This window comes from Euprymna scolopes, chromosome 41, assembly GCF_053919585.1.
Source record: "Euprymna scolopes isolate OS-2025 chromosome 41, ASM5391958v1, whole genome shotgun sequence".
NCBI classification, from domain to species: domain Eukaryota; kingdom Metazoa; phylum Mollusca; class Cephalopoda; order Sepiida; family Sepiolidae; genus Euprymna; species Euprymna scolopes.
In genome coordinates this window covers 8,285,918-8,306,303 of record NC_136522.1, presented here as the reverse complement: position 1 = coordinate 8,306,303, position 20,386 = coordinate 8,285,918, and the positions used below count along the sequence as shown (strand labels likewise).

Genomic DNA, 20,386 nt, shown 5'->3' with positions numbered 1-20,386 from the left:
GTTTCATCTCTCTGTTGCAGATATTGATGGTGTGAGACTCTAGGGAAGCAGCCCTTGTCATGGATGTGCGTAAGATGCAGAGATGCATCATTGAATTTCTGGTAAAAGTGCATTTAGAATGGGTGTGACTATGTAGAAAAATAAATTCTGGATCACAAAAGGTTGTTCGTTTTAATAGCACCACTCCTGTCTTCAAGATTTTTAGCTAAAAAATAGAAGGCTTTACTTTTGGGAACGACACCCGTGTGAAAAAGCAAGCTCCGGACCCCCATGCAAAGCCATCGTTCATCGCTGGCAAAACTCCATTGAGAATGGTGGTGTCTGTGTGGGGAAAAAAAAAATACTGGCTCATAAAAGGTCGCTCGTTTTAATGGTACTATGGTCGTCTTCGTGGCTCTTCGACTTTTTGAGTTAAAAAGATAGGAACCTTTACTTTAGAAATTACACTCGTATTTAGAAACATTATTATGTTTTATTAGTATTATAAATTATATATTAGTATGCATTATATATTATTATATATTATTATTATTATTATTATATATTATTATATAGTATTTTTATTATTATTATATAGTATTATTATATAGTATTATTATATATTATTACATATTATTATAAAGTATTATTATTATATAGTTGTTATATATGATTATTATCATACATTATTATTTTATATTATTATTATTATTATATAGCATAATTATATAGTATTATTATTATTATTATTATTATTATTATTATTATTATTATTATTATTATTATTATTATATACTATTATTTTATACTAGCATAGGTGCCGCGTGTTGCCCGGGTGTTTGGAGGTGTATGCTGAACAAAAACAAGGTCAATTTTTTTAACTTTGACCCCTATTATGATCCCTTAAAATTTATTGTTTTGGGCTCAAATCAAGTTATTAAGTTAGATCTCAGGAACCGATATCTAAAATTTCAGATGTTTAGACTCAAAATTGTCGGAGGAGTTTGATAGAGTTCTCAAAGGTCAAATCGTTAAACTTTGCCCCCTTAACAGCCAAATTTCTGGTCAGATACGTTATGAAGTCAAAACGAGACTAATTCAAGTGTAAATTTCATTTTTCCAACCCGGTGAATAAAATTAGGGAGATGCTGGTTGTATGGCCCTATGTTGAATAGCGATTACCTCAGCTAGTGTTAATCAAGACAAGGGTCAAATCAAGTACAAATCGAAGTGACACGAAGTTTGGGAAATAAACCAATCTCCACGAAAGACAGCAGGAAGAAATGCCTGAAGGTTAGGTATGTGGTTCTACAGGTCAAAAAAAGGTAAATACAAAAAGATGTCAGTCAGTATGACGCAGGATAGCATGGATATCAATGCTTATTGTACGTTGACTGAGACAGATCGCCAATAATGTTGTATTAACTGAAAGCAAAACCTTGATAATTGCCAAGAGCGTAATGTCTTCTAAGACCTCTTTCATAATATAGTTAACTAATTAGTTAAATATGAATATTAGTCTCTCTCTCTCTCTCTCTCTCTCTCTCTCTCTCTCTCTCTCTCTCACACACACACACACACACACACAAATAGTAATGCCGTATATTTCGGCGTATAAGGTTACCGTCAGATAAAGCAGGGTATAAAATTTGACAAAATTTAAATAAATTTATCATATATCGGTTGTATAAGACGACTGCTTAATCACGAATCCATGTTTGTTTTAAACCATGCTAGAGATTGCAACACACAGTATCTTATGAAATATTGTTTTTTAAAGAGGATTTTTTTAAACTTTAAAAATCGTTTTATACGCCGAGATACACGGTATATACACAAAGAAAACTTTGATAATCGCCAAGAGCGAAATGCCCCCCCCTGAGTTCCCTTTAATGATATAGTCAAGTAGTTAAGATATATTTCTCTTTCTCTCTCTCTCCCTCTCTCTCTCTCTCTCTCTCTTTCTTGCTGCAAAAGAAAGTAATAAAATATACCCAAGTATGGATGCTGAATGAAAACGTCACAGAATATTTGTGTTATTGTCATTTAGTACGGCCCATGCTTTTCCTTAAGGCTGTTTTTTCTTAATTGTTTCATATATTTGTTTTAGGTTAAAGAAAAGCCGATTGGATTCACGGAAGAAATTTTTTGGTTACACACAAAAGACTCGAACTGGGACCATTTTAAGAACATAACCGATATATGGAAACCCGTGGGTATGTATACTTCCTTTCATTTTACCGGGTAGATTACCGTAATGGTTTCCCAACATGAGCTCATATATTTGGCGTGTTTCTAAAGTGCTGTAAGAGTTATTAGCGATTGTTAAAAATTTCCAGCAACAAAAAGGGGGCATTGAAATGAATGGCTCTCATCTTGAGGAGGCCTCATTTTTTGACAAACTTCTGGGCTTGATCTTTACTCCTGATCTGAAATGGAACACGTACATCAAATCTGTTTTCAAAGCCGCTGGAAAAATGGTGGGATCCTTCTATCGATACAGTAGATATCTCACTGCTGATGCAATTCTCTATCTATATAAGAGCCAAGTACGTCCAAGGATGGAGTACTGTTGCCACATATGGGCAGGAGCTGCTATAAAGGACTTATCCTGCCTTGATAGAGTTCAAAATATACTTCGTAACCTCATAGGAGATGCCTTTTTTCTTCCCTGCAACCTCTTTCTCACAGAAGAGATGTTGCGAGTTTGTCTTTGCTTTACCGTTATTTTCATGGCAAGTGCTCGACTGAGCTTCAATCTATGGTCCCCCCTCGCCAAACTTTCATGAGAAACACTCGTCTAGCTGAAAACACTATCAATAATTCCCCCCACTCTTTATCTGTGCCTAAACCTAAACGTAGATTCCATGAACAAAGCTTCTTTCTTAGAACTGCACGCCTGTGGAATTGTCTTCCATTTTCCTGCTTTCCGGCTGACTAAAATATGGTTGTGTTCAAGTCTAACGTAAACAAGTTCTTGATAAGCCGTTCCCCTTAAGTTAACACATTTACTGAATGTCCATTACTGCTGATTACTATATTGTCCAATTGACTACTGTACACTCTTCAACCCTTATCATCGAGTGACCCCTGGGCCTTGATTAGTGGTGATGCCTATGTAAAAAAAAAATTCATTTTCTATCCACCTGTGTAGCTTTTACGCTTTGGAGCAACTTTTAAGCGATGTGGATTGATAATGTATATTGTAACTACTACTGTCCACGTCTTGAGTTTTATTCTTACAACGATTTGGTCGATGTAACCTCCGACCTTTGTTGAGGTGTGACGCTGTTATTACTTTTTAAAATGAACCAAACGTTGTATGTTGTGACTCGCAAAAAGAAAATAAGAAATAACAAAACTTTCGCACAAACTTTTAGATGAAAGAGAATGCTATCTATTTCGTTTTCGGCCGTTGGGCTGGGATCGCTTCTGTTCTCACTCAGTGCATGAGACCTCCTTCTAGACTGGTGCAATTTGTTTTATTTTTGTCCCAATCTAGACAACCTCTTTTTGATGAAACTTGGGTTTACCTCTGTATTAGAAACCGATTTTGTGTCTAACTCTGCCCTCATAGGAGGCAAGTAGATAAGGTATAATTTCAAGTTGTTCTACGACACTTAAGTAAAGTGAACCAATAAGGTCGATCTTCTTTCGTATAACGTATTCATTAATGTTGAAATTGGTCAAACGTAAAGGAAATAAAACTTTTACATGAAAGAAAAAGTTATTATTTATTCTTTTCATTCAGGTTCACATGCAAATCGCCGACACGTATTTACAACACGACACAATATGTTCTCCTTTTCTTTCTTTTTCCTGGTATCATAACAGGCATTTGTTTTTACTACACTCAACTGTTATGTTACAGCAATTCTCTCTAGGACCCACAGATCGGCCGGCTCGCTTTCGAAAGAGTAGTAGCAGACTCGTGTGCTTGTCAAACGTACTTTCCAAATCGCCATGTCTTTTTCCTGCTTCTTTCTCTCCTTTGTTTTCCTCGTCCATTTCTTTCGATCTTGATGCATGTACAGTGTATCACAAAAGTGAGTACACCCCTCACATTTCTTCAAATATTTACGTATATTTCTTCATGGGACAACACTGAAAAAAAATGGTTTCTTGACACAATAAAAAGTAGTCTGTTTGCAGTATATAAAACAGAGTTTATTTATTTCCCCCCTCAAAATAACTCAAAATATAGCCATTAAAAGCTAAATCCCTGGCAACAAAAGTGAATATACCCTTTACGAAAAGTTGTCAATATTTACATGCAACATGTCAACTCTTAATATTTTGTCTGGTCACCATCATTATCCAAAACTGCCTTTACTCTCCTGGGCATGAAGTTTACCAGACTTTCACATGTAGTGACTGGGGGGGGGATTAAACCGGAAGTCTAGAAAAGCAAAGTTATATATAATGTATTAATAATTTAAAGAGAAATTGCTCATTGTACTGTAGATATATAATAAGCTCAATAGGTATAAGTATTCTAGAGCTATATTAATATATAGGTATATATTTATACTAGAGCTATATTGAGTATAAAGGTTAATAATTTTAAATTATGAATCAGTTTCAAAAGGAGAACCAAAACAAAATCAATTTTTTGTTTCTCCTTTTGTAAACTAATTCATAATTTATAATTATTAATCTTTATCTTCAACATGCATATATATGTGTGTTTGTGTATGTGTGTGTATGTGTATGCGTGTGTCTGTATATATATATATATATATATATATATATATATATATATATAGGGTGGGCCAAAATAAGGGTCCTATCTTTAAATTTGAATGACTTCCACAAAATAAAAGTTAAACTCACCAAACTTTATGTGTTTGTAGACTGACCCTTCCGAGATTTTTTTGTAATAAACAAAACAAATTTTGGCCGAAAAACACTTCTTAAAACTTACATGAATTTATGAATTTTTTAAAAATAGGACCCTTATTTTGGCCCACCCTGTATATACTAGTAAAAGTACCCGTCGTTGACTGGGTTAAAAAAACGTCTACAGATAATGGACTCTGATTTATTAAAGTATGATGGGTTATGAAAAGGAAGGGTTGTAAAGAGATAGCTTCGAATTTGGGGGCTATCAAAACCAAAGCAAAATATGATGAAAGTAAAAATAAAATAGATAAACCCCATAATTTATTATACCATACCTGTTCACACTGAAACACTTATCACAATATTCTGTGGATCTATATTTAAAAAACCTTGTTAAACTTTGTGACATATTTTCACTCTATGGAGGACAAGCGCGAACGAACACCCCATAATTTTATTATACCATATTTCTTCAAACTGAAACATAATTATCAAAGTATACTTATGCAGATAGATATGAAAAGTCTTTATTAAATTTTGTGCCTATTTCCATTCTATGGAGGCCAGGCGCAAATGCAGACCCCACAATTTTATTATACCATCCTTATTTAAGTTAAAACGTACCTAACAAAGTATTATTATGTACATCTATATCAAAAACACTTGTAAATGATTTTTTTAATTTTTAATTTTTTTATTTTCATACTTTGTGGACCAGGCGCGTACGCAGACCCCACAATTTTAATGAATCATCATTATGCCAGATCAAACATACCCATTCCTGTGTCTCGATACATCTTTTATCATTATATGTGATCAGTTTTTTATAATAGTCAACAATATAGGGATCTATTCGTGACCAGACACACACAGACGTTCAGCTATATATATATATATATATATATATATATATATATATATATATATATATATATATATATATATATATATATATAAATTCACCGGTTATCCTATGGAATCGCCTGATTGTCGAAGACAAGATGCAAGCAAACTCCACTGAGTTTTGTAAATATATAGATAGATTAAAACTTTAATTTTCTTAAATAGTGCACATGGAGAAAAATATAATAAGCAAAACTTGTCTTCAATGCTTTCAGTTTATGGTTCTTTTTGCATATAAAGTTGATTATTTATCGCTCTCTTATTAATGTGAACGAATATGTGTGTGCGAGATGAAGAAAGCTTGTATGTAAGTCATTAAAGTGCGCCTTTAAGAACCACAACCATATCACCCCGGCCAAAAACACGGAGGGTGTTCAGTATACGTTCTCCGGTTCGGTGCTGGAAAAATTAGTTTCTTATTTTTTATCCGTTTGTTTTATAGGAGTTTCTAATTTTGCATCGGCTTATCATTTTGACATAGACGTGTTCCTCTAGGAGCTTTAAACGATTTTAAATAGTCGAAAATTATTTGAGTTAACACGCTCTTGTGAAAACTTGCTTGCTTTTGGGAGTGACAGAAATAGCGAATCCAAACGGCCTAAACATGAAAATAACACTAGTTTATTTATTTATTTTTTTTACTCTATTTTAGTGAATGGTTCGATCCGTCATTACGACATGGCTCTGGATATCTTAGACGGAAACTTCAACTCGGAGTATGACTATAACATGGGCGAGCTACCTCCAGCCACTGTGGAGCACCTGGAAGACTATATTCGACTGGAAGATGAAAATAGCATCGCGTGGCGAGCACCAGTTATGTGCCAACCTATGCCAGGTACGTAGATATGCCACGTTATAACAACAACAGCAATACCACTACTACTAGTAGTAGTATTAATAATAATAATAATAATAATCATAACAGTAATAATAATAATAATAATAATAATCATTAACAATAATAATAATAATAATAATAATAATAACAATAATAATAATAATAATAATAATAATAATAATAATAATCCTATGTCTCCGTTGAGTCTCAAAAATTAAAGGACACCTCCTATAGGGGCAGCTGTGCGTGTAATCGTGAGGCAAGGCTTGTGCAATCCCAACCACCCCTCTCCTGAATCGGTACTGTTTGATTCCAGTGGCAAAGAAAAGTCCATGACGACTGGAAGCAATGCCGAGATAAGCGGAGAGCACATACAGCACCTGTAAGTCCCAAATGGTCACCCATTTCAGTACTGACCAGGTTCAACGTTGCTTAACTTCAGTGATCTAACAGGAACCGGTGTGTCACCGTGATTATGACGTACAATAATATTAACACTACTACTACTACTACTACTACTACTACTACCAATACTACACTACTACGACAACTAATAATAATAACACAAATATTACTACTAATATTACTAATACGAGTACTACTAATAATACTAACACTAATAATACTACTGGTACTACTACTAAAATAATTATAACACGACTACTACTACTAATAATAATAATAGTAATAATAGTAATACGAATACTACTTCTACTACTAAGACAACTATAACTAATAATGGTACAAATAATACCACTAATATTTACACTACTATAACTAATAACACGAATACTACTACTAATAACAACACTTATGCTGCTACTACTACTACTACTACTACTACTACTAATAATAATAATAATAATAATAATAATAATAATAATAATAATATCAATTATATATATATACCTAAACTAATACTGCAACTACTACAACAATATACACAGTATTAGTAAACTAATACTGCAACTACTGCAATAATATACACCTAAACAATATACCTAAACTAATACTGCAACTATTAATAATACTACTAATAATACTACTGGTAACAAAACGAATACTACTAATAATAATACTACTAATACTACTGGTAACAATACGAATACTACTAATAATGCTACTACGAAGACAACTACTAATACTGACACAGCTACTACAAATAATAATTATTAGAAGTCGTATTGATAGTAGTAGTAGTGTAATGTTATGACCCTTTAGGCTGTGATCATAGCGTAGTATCTGTTAACTGTGGCAAGCGGGAGCAATGGTCAAAACATTATTATTATTATTATTGTTATTGTATTCTTGTTAATTGATTTGAGCGACGGATGGTCGCTGGATCAGTTATTATGGTTAGAAGAATGAACAATTAAATTGCGAAAGAAATGATTGACCTGTGAATCGCAAAAAGAATATGAAAATAGAAAATATATGTAAACATTATTTTGGGGTTTGGAATAAACAAATAACTAGGTGGATTAGATTGGTATGAGACACGTAATTAGTTGACGTAAGAGAACATGTGATGTAGTTAGTTTTGGATAGATTCAGAGAGTTGAGGATTGACCACCAGAGCAGACAGACGTCTGGACAAGGGTGGACCGACAACTAGAAGCGGGGTGTATGAACAGAAAATGTAGAAACTGCAGATCCTGTGAAAACCAACTGAGACAACTGTAATAAATTTATATTACAAAAATATAAATAGTTGTTTTAATGGTTTCACAAATAATAGCAGTTGTCTCAATTATATGGTGCTGATCGCTTCGTCACGGAGCAGCGGAAAGATACAGAAGAACTCTTCAAGAAAAAAAAGGTATGAAGCATATATTATTATTCTTACATATGAACTGTAAAAATATCCCGTGTGATAAGTCTGATACAACATAACTCGGTTTACACGTCAATATCATGTCCCCTGGTTAACAACATACATATGATTTATACGTTTATTATCTGTCTGTTAAAAGAACACTATCTTACATCCACTAGATAACACATGACACGTTTTAATATATCATCCCCTCCAATATAGACCAATATACAACAGTAGTAGTAGTAGTAGTAGTAGTAGTAGTAGCAGCATAGCAGAACACAGGGTGAAGAACAAAGAGACAGACCCAATATGCAGAACTTAAAGAAATATGTAACCTGAAGAAAATCAATGTAATGGCAATAAATGTGGGAGCATTAGGAACAGTCCCAAAGAACTTGGAAACAAGACTAGGAGAAATCGGAATCGATGGGAAGACTTATGCAACGAACGGAAAACAGCTGAAAGCATAAGGCAAACCCTTGAGTGCAGAATCTAGTCCGCATGAGTGACAAATTCGAACCGGGCACATATAAACCACAACAAAAATGAAACAAATGGTCGCAACCAAAAGAACTGGTACACCAAAAGTGAAAAATGCCTACTTCCCCTCTCCCTTCTCCCTTTTCCCCTCTTCCCCCTTCCTTTCCCTTTTCCCTTCCTCCTCCCTGGAATGCGGAGACTAACACACATGAGCTACATGGAAACAAGACTAGGAATCAAGGGGTTGTTGTTGGTTGTTTTTGTTTTATGACATATCAACTCTTTTCGGGTTATTTAATGCCGAATCCAAAGATTCGGAAGCAAAAAATTTTTTAATAGAATATATTTGTTGTTTTCATGTCAGTTTCTATTTAACCCATAGTTGGAACCCTAACAGGTACTACCACTCCGGGTCAGAGTAGACCTGGGAGCAATGGTAATTAAAGGGTGACTTCACACTCCCCAAAGCCCACAAGCTGGGGCCTCACCACTGGATATAGTTTAAGGTCGTATCCAGGACCCCCATTGAGGGACTTTTACCCTCTGCAGGAGGGGGGGGGGTAGTCGGCGTATTCTAATGCCCCACCGACAGGGCCGAGGAACCAAGGGGAAGCCTAAGACTATGCAACAGACAGTAATGCTGAAAATAGCGGAAATCTTAAAGAAAACCCTCAAGATCGAAACTTAATCTACAAGAATGACAATCGCCAACCGGGCATATAGAAAATGCAAGAGAAGCAAAAAAAAAACCCAGAAAAAAAACATAAAATATAAAACTGAAGCTGCGAAGTTGTAGACTGACCACTACCTCTCCTTTCCATCTCCCTCCCCTTCCCCGCCACCTGTATCTCCTCATCTCCTTTCCTATTTTATCCTCCTCTCTCTTTTCTCCTCCTCCCCTCTACCCATGTTCCTATCCTAACCCTCAACCTCACCCCCTAAAATATTAAAGTGCCGGCATGGGCTGGCACTAAACCAAATAGTCGTGAAGGGTCGAGAAGAATGTAAAGACCGATGAGTGAAAGCACTTACCAGACTTTCACTGGATCTGGTGAGGGTGGGAATTTGCAAAAGTTGTCGAAAGAAGTAAAGACTTCGAGGAACACCACCAGTTGTTATCAGTGAGGAATCTCTGATTACCTGTATGAGAACTCCTAGCGGGTCAAATAATAATAATAATAATAATAATAATAATAATAATAATAATAATAATAATAATAATAATGATAATAATAATAATGATAATAATAATAATAATGATAATAATAATAATGATAATAATAATAATAATAGTGATAATAATAATAATAATAATAATAAATATTATAATATAATGATAATAATAATAATAATAATAATAACAATAATAATAATAATAATAATAATGATAATAATGATAATAATGATAATAATAATAATAATAATAATAAAAATAATAATAATAATGATAATAATAATAATAATAAAAATAATAATAATAATAATGATAATGATAATAATAATAATGATAATAATAATAATGATAATAATAATGATAATAATAATAATAATAATCATAATAAAAATAATGATAATAATAATGATAATAATAATAATGATAATAATAATAATAATAATGATAATAATAATGATAATAATAATAATAATAATCATAATGATAATAATAATAATAATAATGATAATAATAATAATAATAATAATGATAATAATAATAATAATGATAATAATAATAATGATAATAATAATCATAATAATAATAATAATAATAATAATAATAAAAATAATAATAATAAAAATAATAATAATAATGATAATAATAATGATAATAATAATAATAATAAAAGTTTTTTTTTAATGTTTGTGAAATGAGAGATTAGTTTACGTTAAATTATTATATAAGTGGTCTTTCACTATAAATTCTATAATAGTTAATTATGTTAGTATCCGAAACGTTTGGCATAGAAACCACTACCGAACACATTACGATGGTGGTTTAAGAAATTTCGTGGCGGCGACGAGAGTCTTGAAGATGATAAGTCATCGGATGTTGACAACGAACAATTAAGAGCCTAAGTTGAAGCACATCCACGGAAAACTGTTCGAGAACTTGCTTCTGAATTAGACGTAACGTATACGACGATTTCCAACCACTTAAATGAGATTTGAAAGAAAAATACTTGATAAATGAGTGCCTCACTAACTGAATGACAACCAAAAGAAAAGCCATTATGAAGTATTAACTTAACTTCTTTTACACAACAAGAACGACCCGTTTCTCTACCGAGTTGTGACTTGTGATGAAAAGTGAGTTTTTTACAATAACCGACGACGCTTAGCTCAGTGGTTAGACGCCGACGAAGCTCCACGATACTTCCCAAAGCAAGAGTTGCACCAAAAGAAGGTCATACTGACTGTTTGGTGGTCTGCGATAGGTCTCATCTATTACAGTTTTTGAATGCAGCCGAAACCATTACGGCTGAGAAGTACTGTCAAATGGATGAAATCTATCAGAAATTTCGACAACAACACCGAGCATTAGTCAACAAAAAAGACCCAATTATCCTCCACGACAATGCTGGGGTTGTACGTTGCTAAACTGACCCTGCAGAAGTTGAACAAAAAAGACCCAATTATCCTCCACGACAATGCTGGGTTGTACGTTGCTAAACTGACCCTGCAGAAGTTGAACAAAAAAGACCCAATTATCTTCCACGACAATACTGAAGTGTGTCTGTGTGTCTGTGTACATTTCCCTACGCAATAACTCTGTCAATTTTTAGTCTATAGACTCGAAATTTGAAATATCGGGTACTGAGATTTGGGAAAATCGATGTGACGGGTGTCAGCCAGGAATTTGGCTGTTAAGGGGTCAAATTTCAACGATTTGACCTTTAAGAACTCTACCAAACTCCTCCGACAATTTTGGGTCTAGACACTTGAAATTTTAGATATAGGTTCCTTGAACCTGGATCTAACTTAATAAAGTGATTTGAGCCCGAAAATATAAATTTTAAGGGGTCATAATAGGGGTCAAATTAAAAAAAAATTTACTCTTTTTTTTTTTTTTTGCTCAGCATACACCTCCAAACACCCGAGCTACGCCGGGCTGAAAACGCTATTTAATATAATATATAAAGTAAAGGTATTATAATGAAAACTTATTTGAAAATACATCATTTGAAATCAAAATGAAAAATTCTTTGAATTGAACACAATAATAAAAACATTTATTCAATTTCTGCAAAGATGCATTCAAACATAAGTTTAAAATATGAAACGATCACTTATAAGATAACATAGTAGTCGGGAGGATTAATCGGAATTGGGAATCGAAAAATCTGAACTTTTAGAGGGTATCGGAATCTGTATCAGAATCGAAAAAAATATTTTCCGATGCCAAAAACGATTCTGTTAATTGTTTATTATTTTGCTTGATTTTTTTTTTTTTTATTATTATTATTATTATTATTATTGTTGTTGTTGTTGTTGTTGTTGTTGTTGTTGTTGTTTTTGTTGTTGTTGTTGTTGTTGTTGTTGTTGAAGAAGACTAATTTCTCATTGCTCATGCGAAAGGCTAAACCGTAAATATGTACTGATTTTTAGCTAAAAACAAAATGAAATTCGATAGAAAACACACACAAGTGTATTTTTACGTTTTCAAAAATATATAGACCTTAAATCACCTGGGTTTTTACTGTAATTTAAAAGGAAAAAAAAAAAAAAAAAAAAAAAAACATCTCTAACTAAATATTTTGTGGTTTTAAAAGAACCGGAATCCGTAATTGTATCGGAGTCGGGAATTTAAAACAGAATCGGTAATTGCGTCGGAATCGAGAAAAATCTTTGGATAGTCCCATCACTGAAACTAAGAAAAATGTTGGTAATAAATTAGGCTGTGACAACAGCATATTCTTTTCATTCTTTTGACTCTCGGCTATATATCCGATACAGTAAGACACAGTCGATCAATCGAGAACCACGTCAGTCTATATAGAAAAATATAAGATATCAACGGATATATACTTAAGAGTCAAAACAATGAAAAGAATATGCTGTTGTCACAGCCCTAGTAATCAATTTTAAATTCATAAAACACAATTTAGATGTATCTGAAATATTTTTTTTTTTTAATATATTTAGTTTTACACGTTGGCAAATATTCCTTGTTCATCGCGCGTGTAAAGTCAGCGGAAGAAAGATGCAGCAAATAAACCACCGAATGTTGTAAATAATATTAATAAGCAAGAATCATTTATTTTTTTTATTTCTTAATTCTATTGCATTCTATCTCAATTCCAAACAACCTTTTCATGTATATACTAGCAGGGAAACCCGACGTTGCCCAGGATTGAATGATGATCAACGAATATTTCACACTCCTATATTTTTATTGTAACCGAAATCATTTTCAAGACTCTCGTCACCGCCATGAAATTTCTTAAACCACCATCGTACTGTGCGTTCAGTAGTGGTTTCTGGACTAAAAGTTTCGTTGATATCGCAAGCTGTTTTGGCAGCTTTTCTGTCTAGCTTTAATTGAAATAAGAAAATTGTGCGAATTACTGGTTTTTTTTGGGGGGGGTTCATCTTTTAAACGTTCTGAATAGTTTTAAAACGATGAACCATGTCATTTAACCCATAGTTGGGACCCAAACAGGTACTATCACTCCGGGTCAGAGTGGACTTGGGAGCAATGCCAATTAAAGGGTGGCCTCACACTCCCCAAAGCCCGCAAGCTGAAGCCTAACCATCGGATATAGTTTAAGGTCATATCCATGACCTTGAAAGTTTGGCCCACTCTCTTAAAAAAAAAAAAAAAACAAGCAAGCAAGCAAGCAAAAAATACAATAATATGCTGGACCTTAATACAGTTGGAAATTTAATCTTATCCTCACTGCCATAACTCAGATTATCCACCGTTTCATAATCTCTTTCCGCCTACAAAATTCTCATCCCTGATAAACCCGTCCATAAATCCTTAATTAAAACTCTTACAGTAAGCGGGTGGACTCTAATAAGAGTTATAACATCAGCAACTAAAATAGGATAATAAGCCGTTAAAATATTCCTTCAAAAAATCACCTTCAAAATAATTCTCACATCCGCACTGTTAGTAATACTAATCACTCTTTAACAATATTAGCCGAGGCATCCTAAACTATTATCACCATTACTAAAAATCTAGGAGTACCCATATGTTTGGCCCCATAATATATAGCTCATAACTTACCTTCCCAATCATTACATCACGAGGAACTTATTTATTTAAGGCTAGCAATTTGGGTGCCCGGCGTTGCCCAGGCGTTTGGAGGTGTGTGTTAAGCATAAAATAAAATTTTTTTAAAAAATAAGTGGTAGTAGACAGGCAGGCTCGAACCCGTACAGCGAAGGAGGAAAAGAACGTGAAAAAAACGTGACGTCTTTGCTGTTGCGTCCGGAAGTGACGAATGTTTAAATTAAGGCTAGTCAATCGAAAAGAGGGGATGATTTTCGAAAATATCGGCGAAAAAAAGCGACCCCTCCCTCTAGAAAAGTGCCCAGTTGAGGGTGATTAATGATTTTAGCCAATTTTTCGATATTTGTTATCCGAAGGGTCCAGCTTAAAATCGATACCGGTTTCGTCACGTTTCGATGCGTCTGCCAAAAATTTTAGGCAGACATACAAACATACATACATACCTTTAAACAGACAGGTGATATTTCTATTATAAATCATTCATTTAGGATGTAAATAAAAACACACATATAAACCGTGTAAATCACTTTATTGCATTTTTTTGTTTTGTTTTTAAATTAATATGTACATCATTGCCAGGCGACTTTTTTTAAATTTCTCTCTTTGTTTTATTTATTCTTTTCATTTTATTTATTTTCAGATCCTTTCCTCCCTTGCGACGACCTCTTTGGTTGGTGGTACCTCCGATGCGGCGTCTGGGTGGTCCTCCAGTTGGCCCTTCTCGGAAACAGTGTGGTTCTCTTCGTGTCCATAACCAGTAAATCAAAGATGGACGTCCAACGTTTCCTCATCTGTAACTTGGCGACGGCTGATCTGTTCATGGGTCTCTACTTGGGCTTTCTGGCCGTCGTCGACGCTGGTACGCTTGGTAAGTGACACTATCTTGGTATTTTTCCTATTTTTAGATTCTATTTACCTCCCCTACCTAGGAGGTTAGATACAACGTTGGGATTGAAAAACTAGCGCGTAAGAGGAAGTACACTGGCATACAAAAATATCTGAGCAGCCCCGTCGATATTCCTCAGTAGAGTCGCTACCTCTTTTTATAGGTTTGTTTAAAATTTTATACATTTTACGTCCTGCTTCATGCATCATTTTAAAATCAGTTTTATCAGTAATATAAACCGGCGAGAGTGTCAATTTCCCAAGTTTATTTATTTATCAAATTGTTAGGTGAAAGTACAGAGTAGTTAAGAAACCCACTCTTCAGCTTCTGAAGATTATTTAGAAAGTCATCTTTAACTGGAATCAAGGTTTTTGATTAGCTTGGCAACATCACGTACAGATATACGTATATCACATAGCGTGTTTTCTGATACAGGAGGAAATATTGGGGGTTGGCAGCCTTGATCGCAAAGGGTAGAATTAGCTGCGAAGTTCTTGACAAAGAGTTTGGCTTTGTCTGATGCTGACGAGATTACCTCAGGTCCATTGATAATAGTTGGGATGGAGCACAAAAAAAAAACAAAAACAAAGAGGCTCTATTATAGGCTAAAAATTAAAATAAAGCAAAGGACTGGAGAAAACCCGCCCAATAAACGTTATTATAACATTTATTGGATTAATTTCTACCATCAATTTGTTTTATTTTTATTTTTAAGTAATTATCGAGACTCTAAAAATATAACCGTACCGTGTCGACCATTTTTTCTTGTTCTCACGACACTTTTGTAATTTGTAAACAATCTTTGCCAATTTTCTGCAGTATAAGATATATACCATTCCTATTTAAGTTAAAACATATTTATCAAAGTATTATTATGTACATCTATATCAAAAACACTTGTAAACGTTTTTTTTTAATTTTTGATTTTTTTATTTCCATACTTTGTGGACCAGGCGCGTACGCAGACCCCACAATTTTAATGAATCATCATTATGTCAGATAAAACATGCCCATTCCTGTGTCTCGATACATCTTCTATCATTATATGTGATCAGTTTTCTACAATAGTCAACCATATAGGATGTTCAGCTTTATATTATATATATATATATATATATATATATATACATATATATATATATATATATATATTCAGAATGTGAGAGATTATATATAATCATTCCCAGAACCCAAAGAACGCCGCAGCCTTCAAGAGCCATGCCAGTCAACGAACCGGAAGTCTAAGACTTGAGTGTCGACCTCATTTGGGCTCATGATGATTATATTAATGATGATTATATTAACTTGAGTCTTAGACTTCCGGTCCGTTGGCTGAGGGCAAAACTTGAGTCTAGACTTCTGGTTCGTTGGCTGGCATGGCTCTTGTGGGCTGCGGCGTTCTTTGAGCTGTGAAAATAATTCCATATATACAGCCTTTGAGACTTTATACGACCGGCCGCCACAATCGATTGAAAATTTCTTGGGGCGACTAAAAGTCGTAAACCATTCGTTTGCCAGTCGACAAAATTTCTTTAAATAAAGAAACGGGAAAAACTCATATATTTTACGACTCTCAAATATGTGGTGATTTAGAATGACCTATGTCTCATCATTTGTTAATTCTTTCATCTCTAGCTGTGAGACCGTTGGAATATCGTAACGTAATACAGAAATAAACGATGCTAAAAAAAGCAGACAGTATTAACAATTGTTTATTTGGATAATTTAAACGCGATAAAAAAAGAAAGAACAATTGGGACGCTGAAATATTAACGTTATTATTTCGAAATCATTATTTAACATAAGAAGAGTGGGGTTTAAAATAAACAAAAAACAAAAGAACAATTGGGACGCTGAAATATTTACGTTATTATTTCGAAATTTATTATTTAACATAGGAAGAGTGGGGTTTAAAATAAACAAAAAACAAATGAACAATTGGGACGCTGAAATATTAACGTTATTATTTCGAAATTATTATTTATCATGGGAAGAGCGGGTTTAAAATAACTTAAACGTAATACAGAAATGAACGATGTAAAAAAAAAGTAGATATATCAAAATTTGAATTTAACTATAATAAGTATTATGGTATCTGTTCAGTGCACATTTACCTATAAGTATGGCCAACCACTTATAATTCAGTAACTGTAAATTTTGTTTTTCAAAAATAATCAATTATAATAAACAGAACGACTCATAGAAATCTATCTATATTCTTGTTCATTTTAATATACTTTCATAGAAATGTTTCTGTTATGTAAAAAAAAATATTTTCTTTACGCCACAAGTGTTACGCTCATACATTCATTCCATAACTAATATAACATACTCACTCAACGGGTCACGGGTAGTATATATATATATATATATATATATATATATATATATATATATATATATATATATATATATATATATTAATTTTGAGGGAATTATACCTAGAGTCTTAAAAGCAGAGTTTATTTTAATGTACTAGTAAAGGTATTAATACTATTAAAAGAAAACAGTGCTCATTGTAATGTAGATATATAATAAGCTCAATAGGTATAGATATCATAGATCTATTTTTATATTGAGTAAAATGATTCATAATTTTGAATTAGAAAATTATTAGATTGTACGATCGTTTCGGAAAATATATATTCCTGTGGAAATATATTTTATTATAATATATACCAATCCTTATTTAAGAAGCTCAATATAATTACCCAGCAATATAGTGAATAGAAGACGACAGACGATATTCCAAAGTTCATGATGTTGACCATCTTATAATTTATTCCTTTAATTCAGTTGACATTAACAATTCTTGACAGTATCTGTTTCGTAGCACAAAATCAATCACTTAATTATTATATCAATCAGTGAATCTACTTTGCCCTTAACTCATCAAAAGAAATAGCAACAATCAATCCGTCAAAAGGAGATAAAGTTCGTTTTGATGCGATTAAAATCCGAAAATTGGAAGAGAAGCTGTAAATACCTAATAATATGTTTCCAAATAATTGAAAAACGGCGTGATTGAAACATATTATAAGATATTTACAAATACATCAAGTATCTTCGCGTGAAATTCTAAAACAAATGGCCCAGCCGTTTCCGAGTCCACAGGAAACAAACTCTTACACACACGCACGCGCGCGAACACCACCACATACACATACACAGACAAACTTCCTTTTATATAATAATAAGAGGTAGATTTATTGGCCAAGAACAGACTGGTAATAAGACAAACAGAATCCGCCACGAACGAACACAAAAGCCATAGCTCATTAGTGATGTTAAGTTTTAAAATATTAACGCCTAATTAGATCCACATTAGCGCATTGCGACCATTCGTCAGGCTAAGCTAAAAAAAACTAAAAAAAAATTTTTTCACTGTCCTATCAGAATATATAGACACCAGCTGTCGGTGAATTGACCACCCAGGTAGCACTGCTTGAACTCAGATGCCAATTATTATTCTAAGAAAATTAAGAAAAACATCGTATACAGGGTGGAACGATAAAATTATCGCTATAGAAAGAGCCAACATGATTCCACTTCCGTTTCATGAAAACAGGTTTTCTTTTGTTGCAGACCATCTACTAGTTTGGCTAATTGTGTACAAATCCCAAGGGCGATAGCAGCCTTCTGTCATGCCAGATTAACACAAAGTACAACGAGCAAGATCGGAGATGCGCCGCTGTACAACTCATGCTCTCTACCGATCCAATTTATGTGAACAAGACCATTGCCAACACCCTCAAAATGCAAATCTGGGCGGTTCAACGCTTGAGGGCACAGCTTAATGAAGTTTCCAGCTACGGTTATGATCTTTGCTGTGGTTTCAAGTGCGAGCCACATCATGTCACCTCACATCTTCGAAGTCGGCTTGAAAGTCAACACCAAAGTGTACCTGGATGTGCTGTAGTATGTAGTGATACCCTGGTGCAATCAGGTGATCGCCGGCAGACCTTGGGTGTGGCAGCAGGACTCAGCACTGGCCCACATGTCCAAAGAGACCCAGGCTTGGCTTTAGAAAAAGAGCTACGGCTTTGTACCTTTCTCTCACTTGTCTCCTCCTCCTCCGACCTTAACCCGCTGGACTACTTCGTTGGTAATACGTCGAGAACATCACCAACATAACCTCCCACAATGCAAAAGCCAGCCTGATCGCTGCTATCCGCCGAGTAATTGCCTAGCCCCCGTCTGCGATTGTGGAAAAGGCATGCTTCCAGTTGCTGTCCTGTATTGGGACGGAGATTGAGGCTGAAGGCGGCTACATTGTATAGATGTAAGCTCTACTAGATAATCAAGTCACCTGAATTGTTTTTGTCGTTGTTGTTTTTTTTTTTCAATAAAATTTTTTAAAATGAAGATGTAGTGTTGGTTCCTTTAGAGCGACAATTTCATCGTTTCCTCCTGCATGATAGGGTAAGAAAGTTTTGACCATAATTTTTCTGACCAGTAGAAAATTTAAAGCTCTAAACAAACACCTGAAAAATTACACTGAAAAATTACACTGAAAAATTACACTTGAAAAATTACACTGATAAATGACACTTGAAAAATTACACTTGAAAAATGACACTTGAAAAATGACACTTGAAAAATGACACTTGAACAATTACACGTGAAAAATTACACTTGAAAAATTACACTTGAAAAATTACACTGAAAATAACACTAAAAAATTACACTAAAAATTACACTGAAAAATTACACTAAAAAAATAACACTAAAAAATAACACTAAAAAATAACACTAAAAATTACACTGAAAAATAACACTAAAAAATTACACTGAAAAATAACATTGAAAAATAACACTAAAAATTAACACTGAAAAATAACACTAAAAAATAAAACTTAAAAATAACACTAAAAAATTACACTGAAAAATAACACTAAAAAATTACACTGAAAAATTACACTAAAAAATAACATTGAAAAATAACACTAAAAAATAACACTAAAAATTACACTGAAAAATAACACTAAAACATTACACTGAAAAAATACACTAAAAAATAACATTGAAAAAAACACTAAAAAATAACACTAAAAATAACACTAAAAAATAACACTAAAAAACACTAAAAAATAACACTAAAAATAACACTAAAAAATTACACTGAAAAATTACACTAAAAAATAACATTGAAAAATAACACTAAAAATAACACTAAAAAATTACACTGAAAAATAACACTAAAACATTACACTGAAAAATTGCACTAAAAAATAACATTGAAAAATAACACTAAAAAATAACACTAAAAATAACTCTGACAAATAACACTAAAAAATAACACTAAAAAATTACACTGAAAAATAACACTAAAAAATTACACTGAAAAATTACACTAAAAAATTACACTGAAAAATTACACTAAAAAATTACACTGAAAAA

The 20,386-nt window shown here is 33.2% G+C and overlaps 1 protein-coding gene across 1 annotated transcript in view; it reads left to right on the top strand.

The window, feature by feature from the left end:
* LOC145266330 (uncharacterized) overlaps positions 1 to 20,386 on the top strand; it is a 766,230-nt gene that overhangs the window by 700,000 nt on the left and 45,844 nt on the right. Inside the window, exons 16-18 of the mRNA XM_080121918.1 lie at positions 2,090 to 2,195; positions 6,377 to 6,562; positions 14,741 to 14,968. Of these exons, the coding sequence (XP_079978044.1) occupies positions 2,090 to 2,195; positions 6,377 to 6,562; positions 14,741 to 14,968 (520 nt within the window). The remainder of the gene's footprint in view (positions 1 to 2,089; positions 2,196 to 6,376; positions 6,563 to 14,740; positions 14,969 to 20,386) is intronic.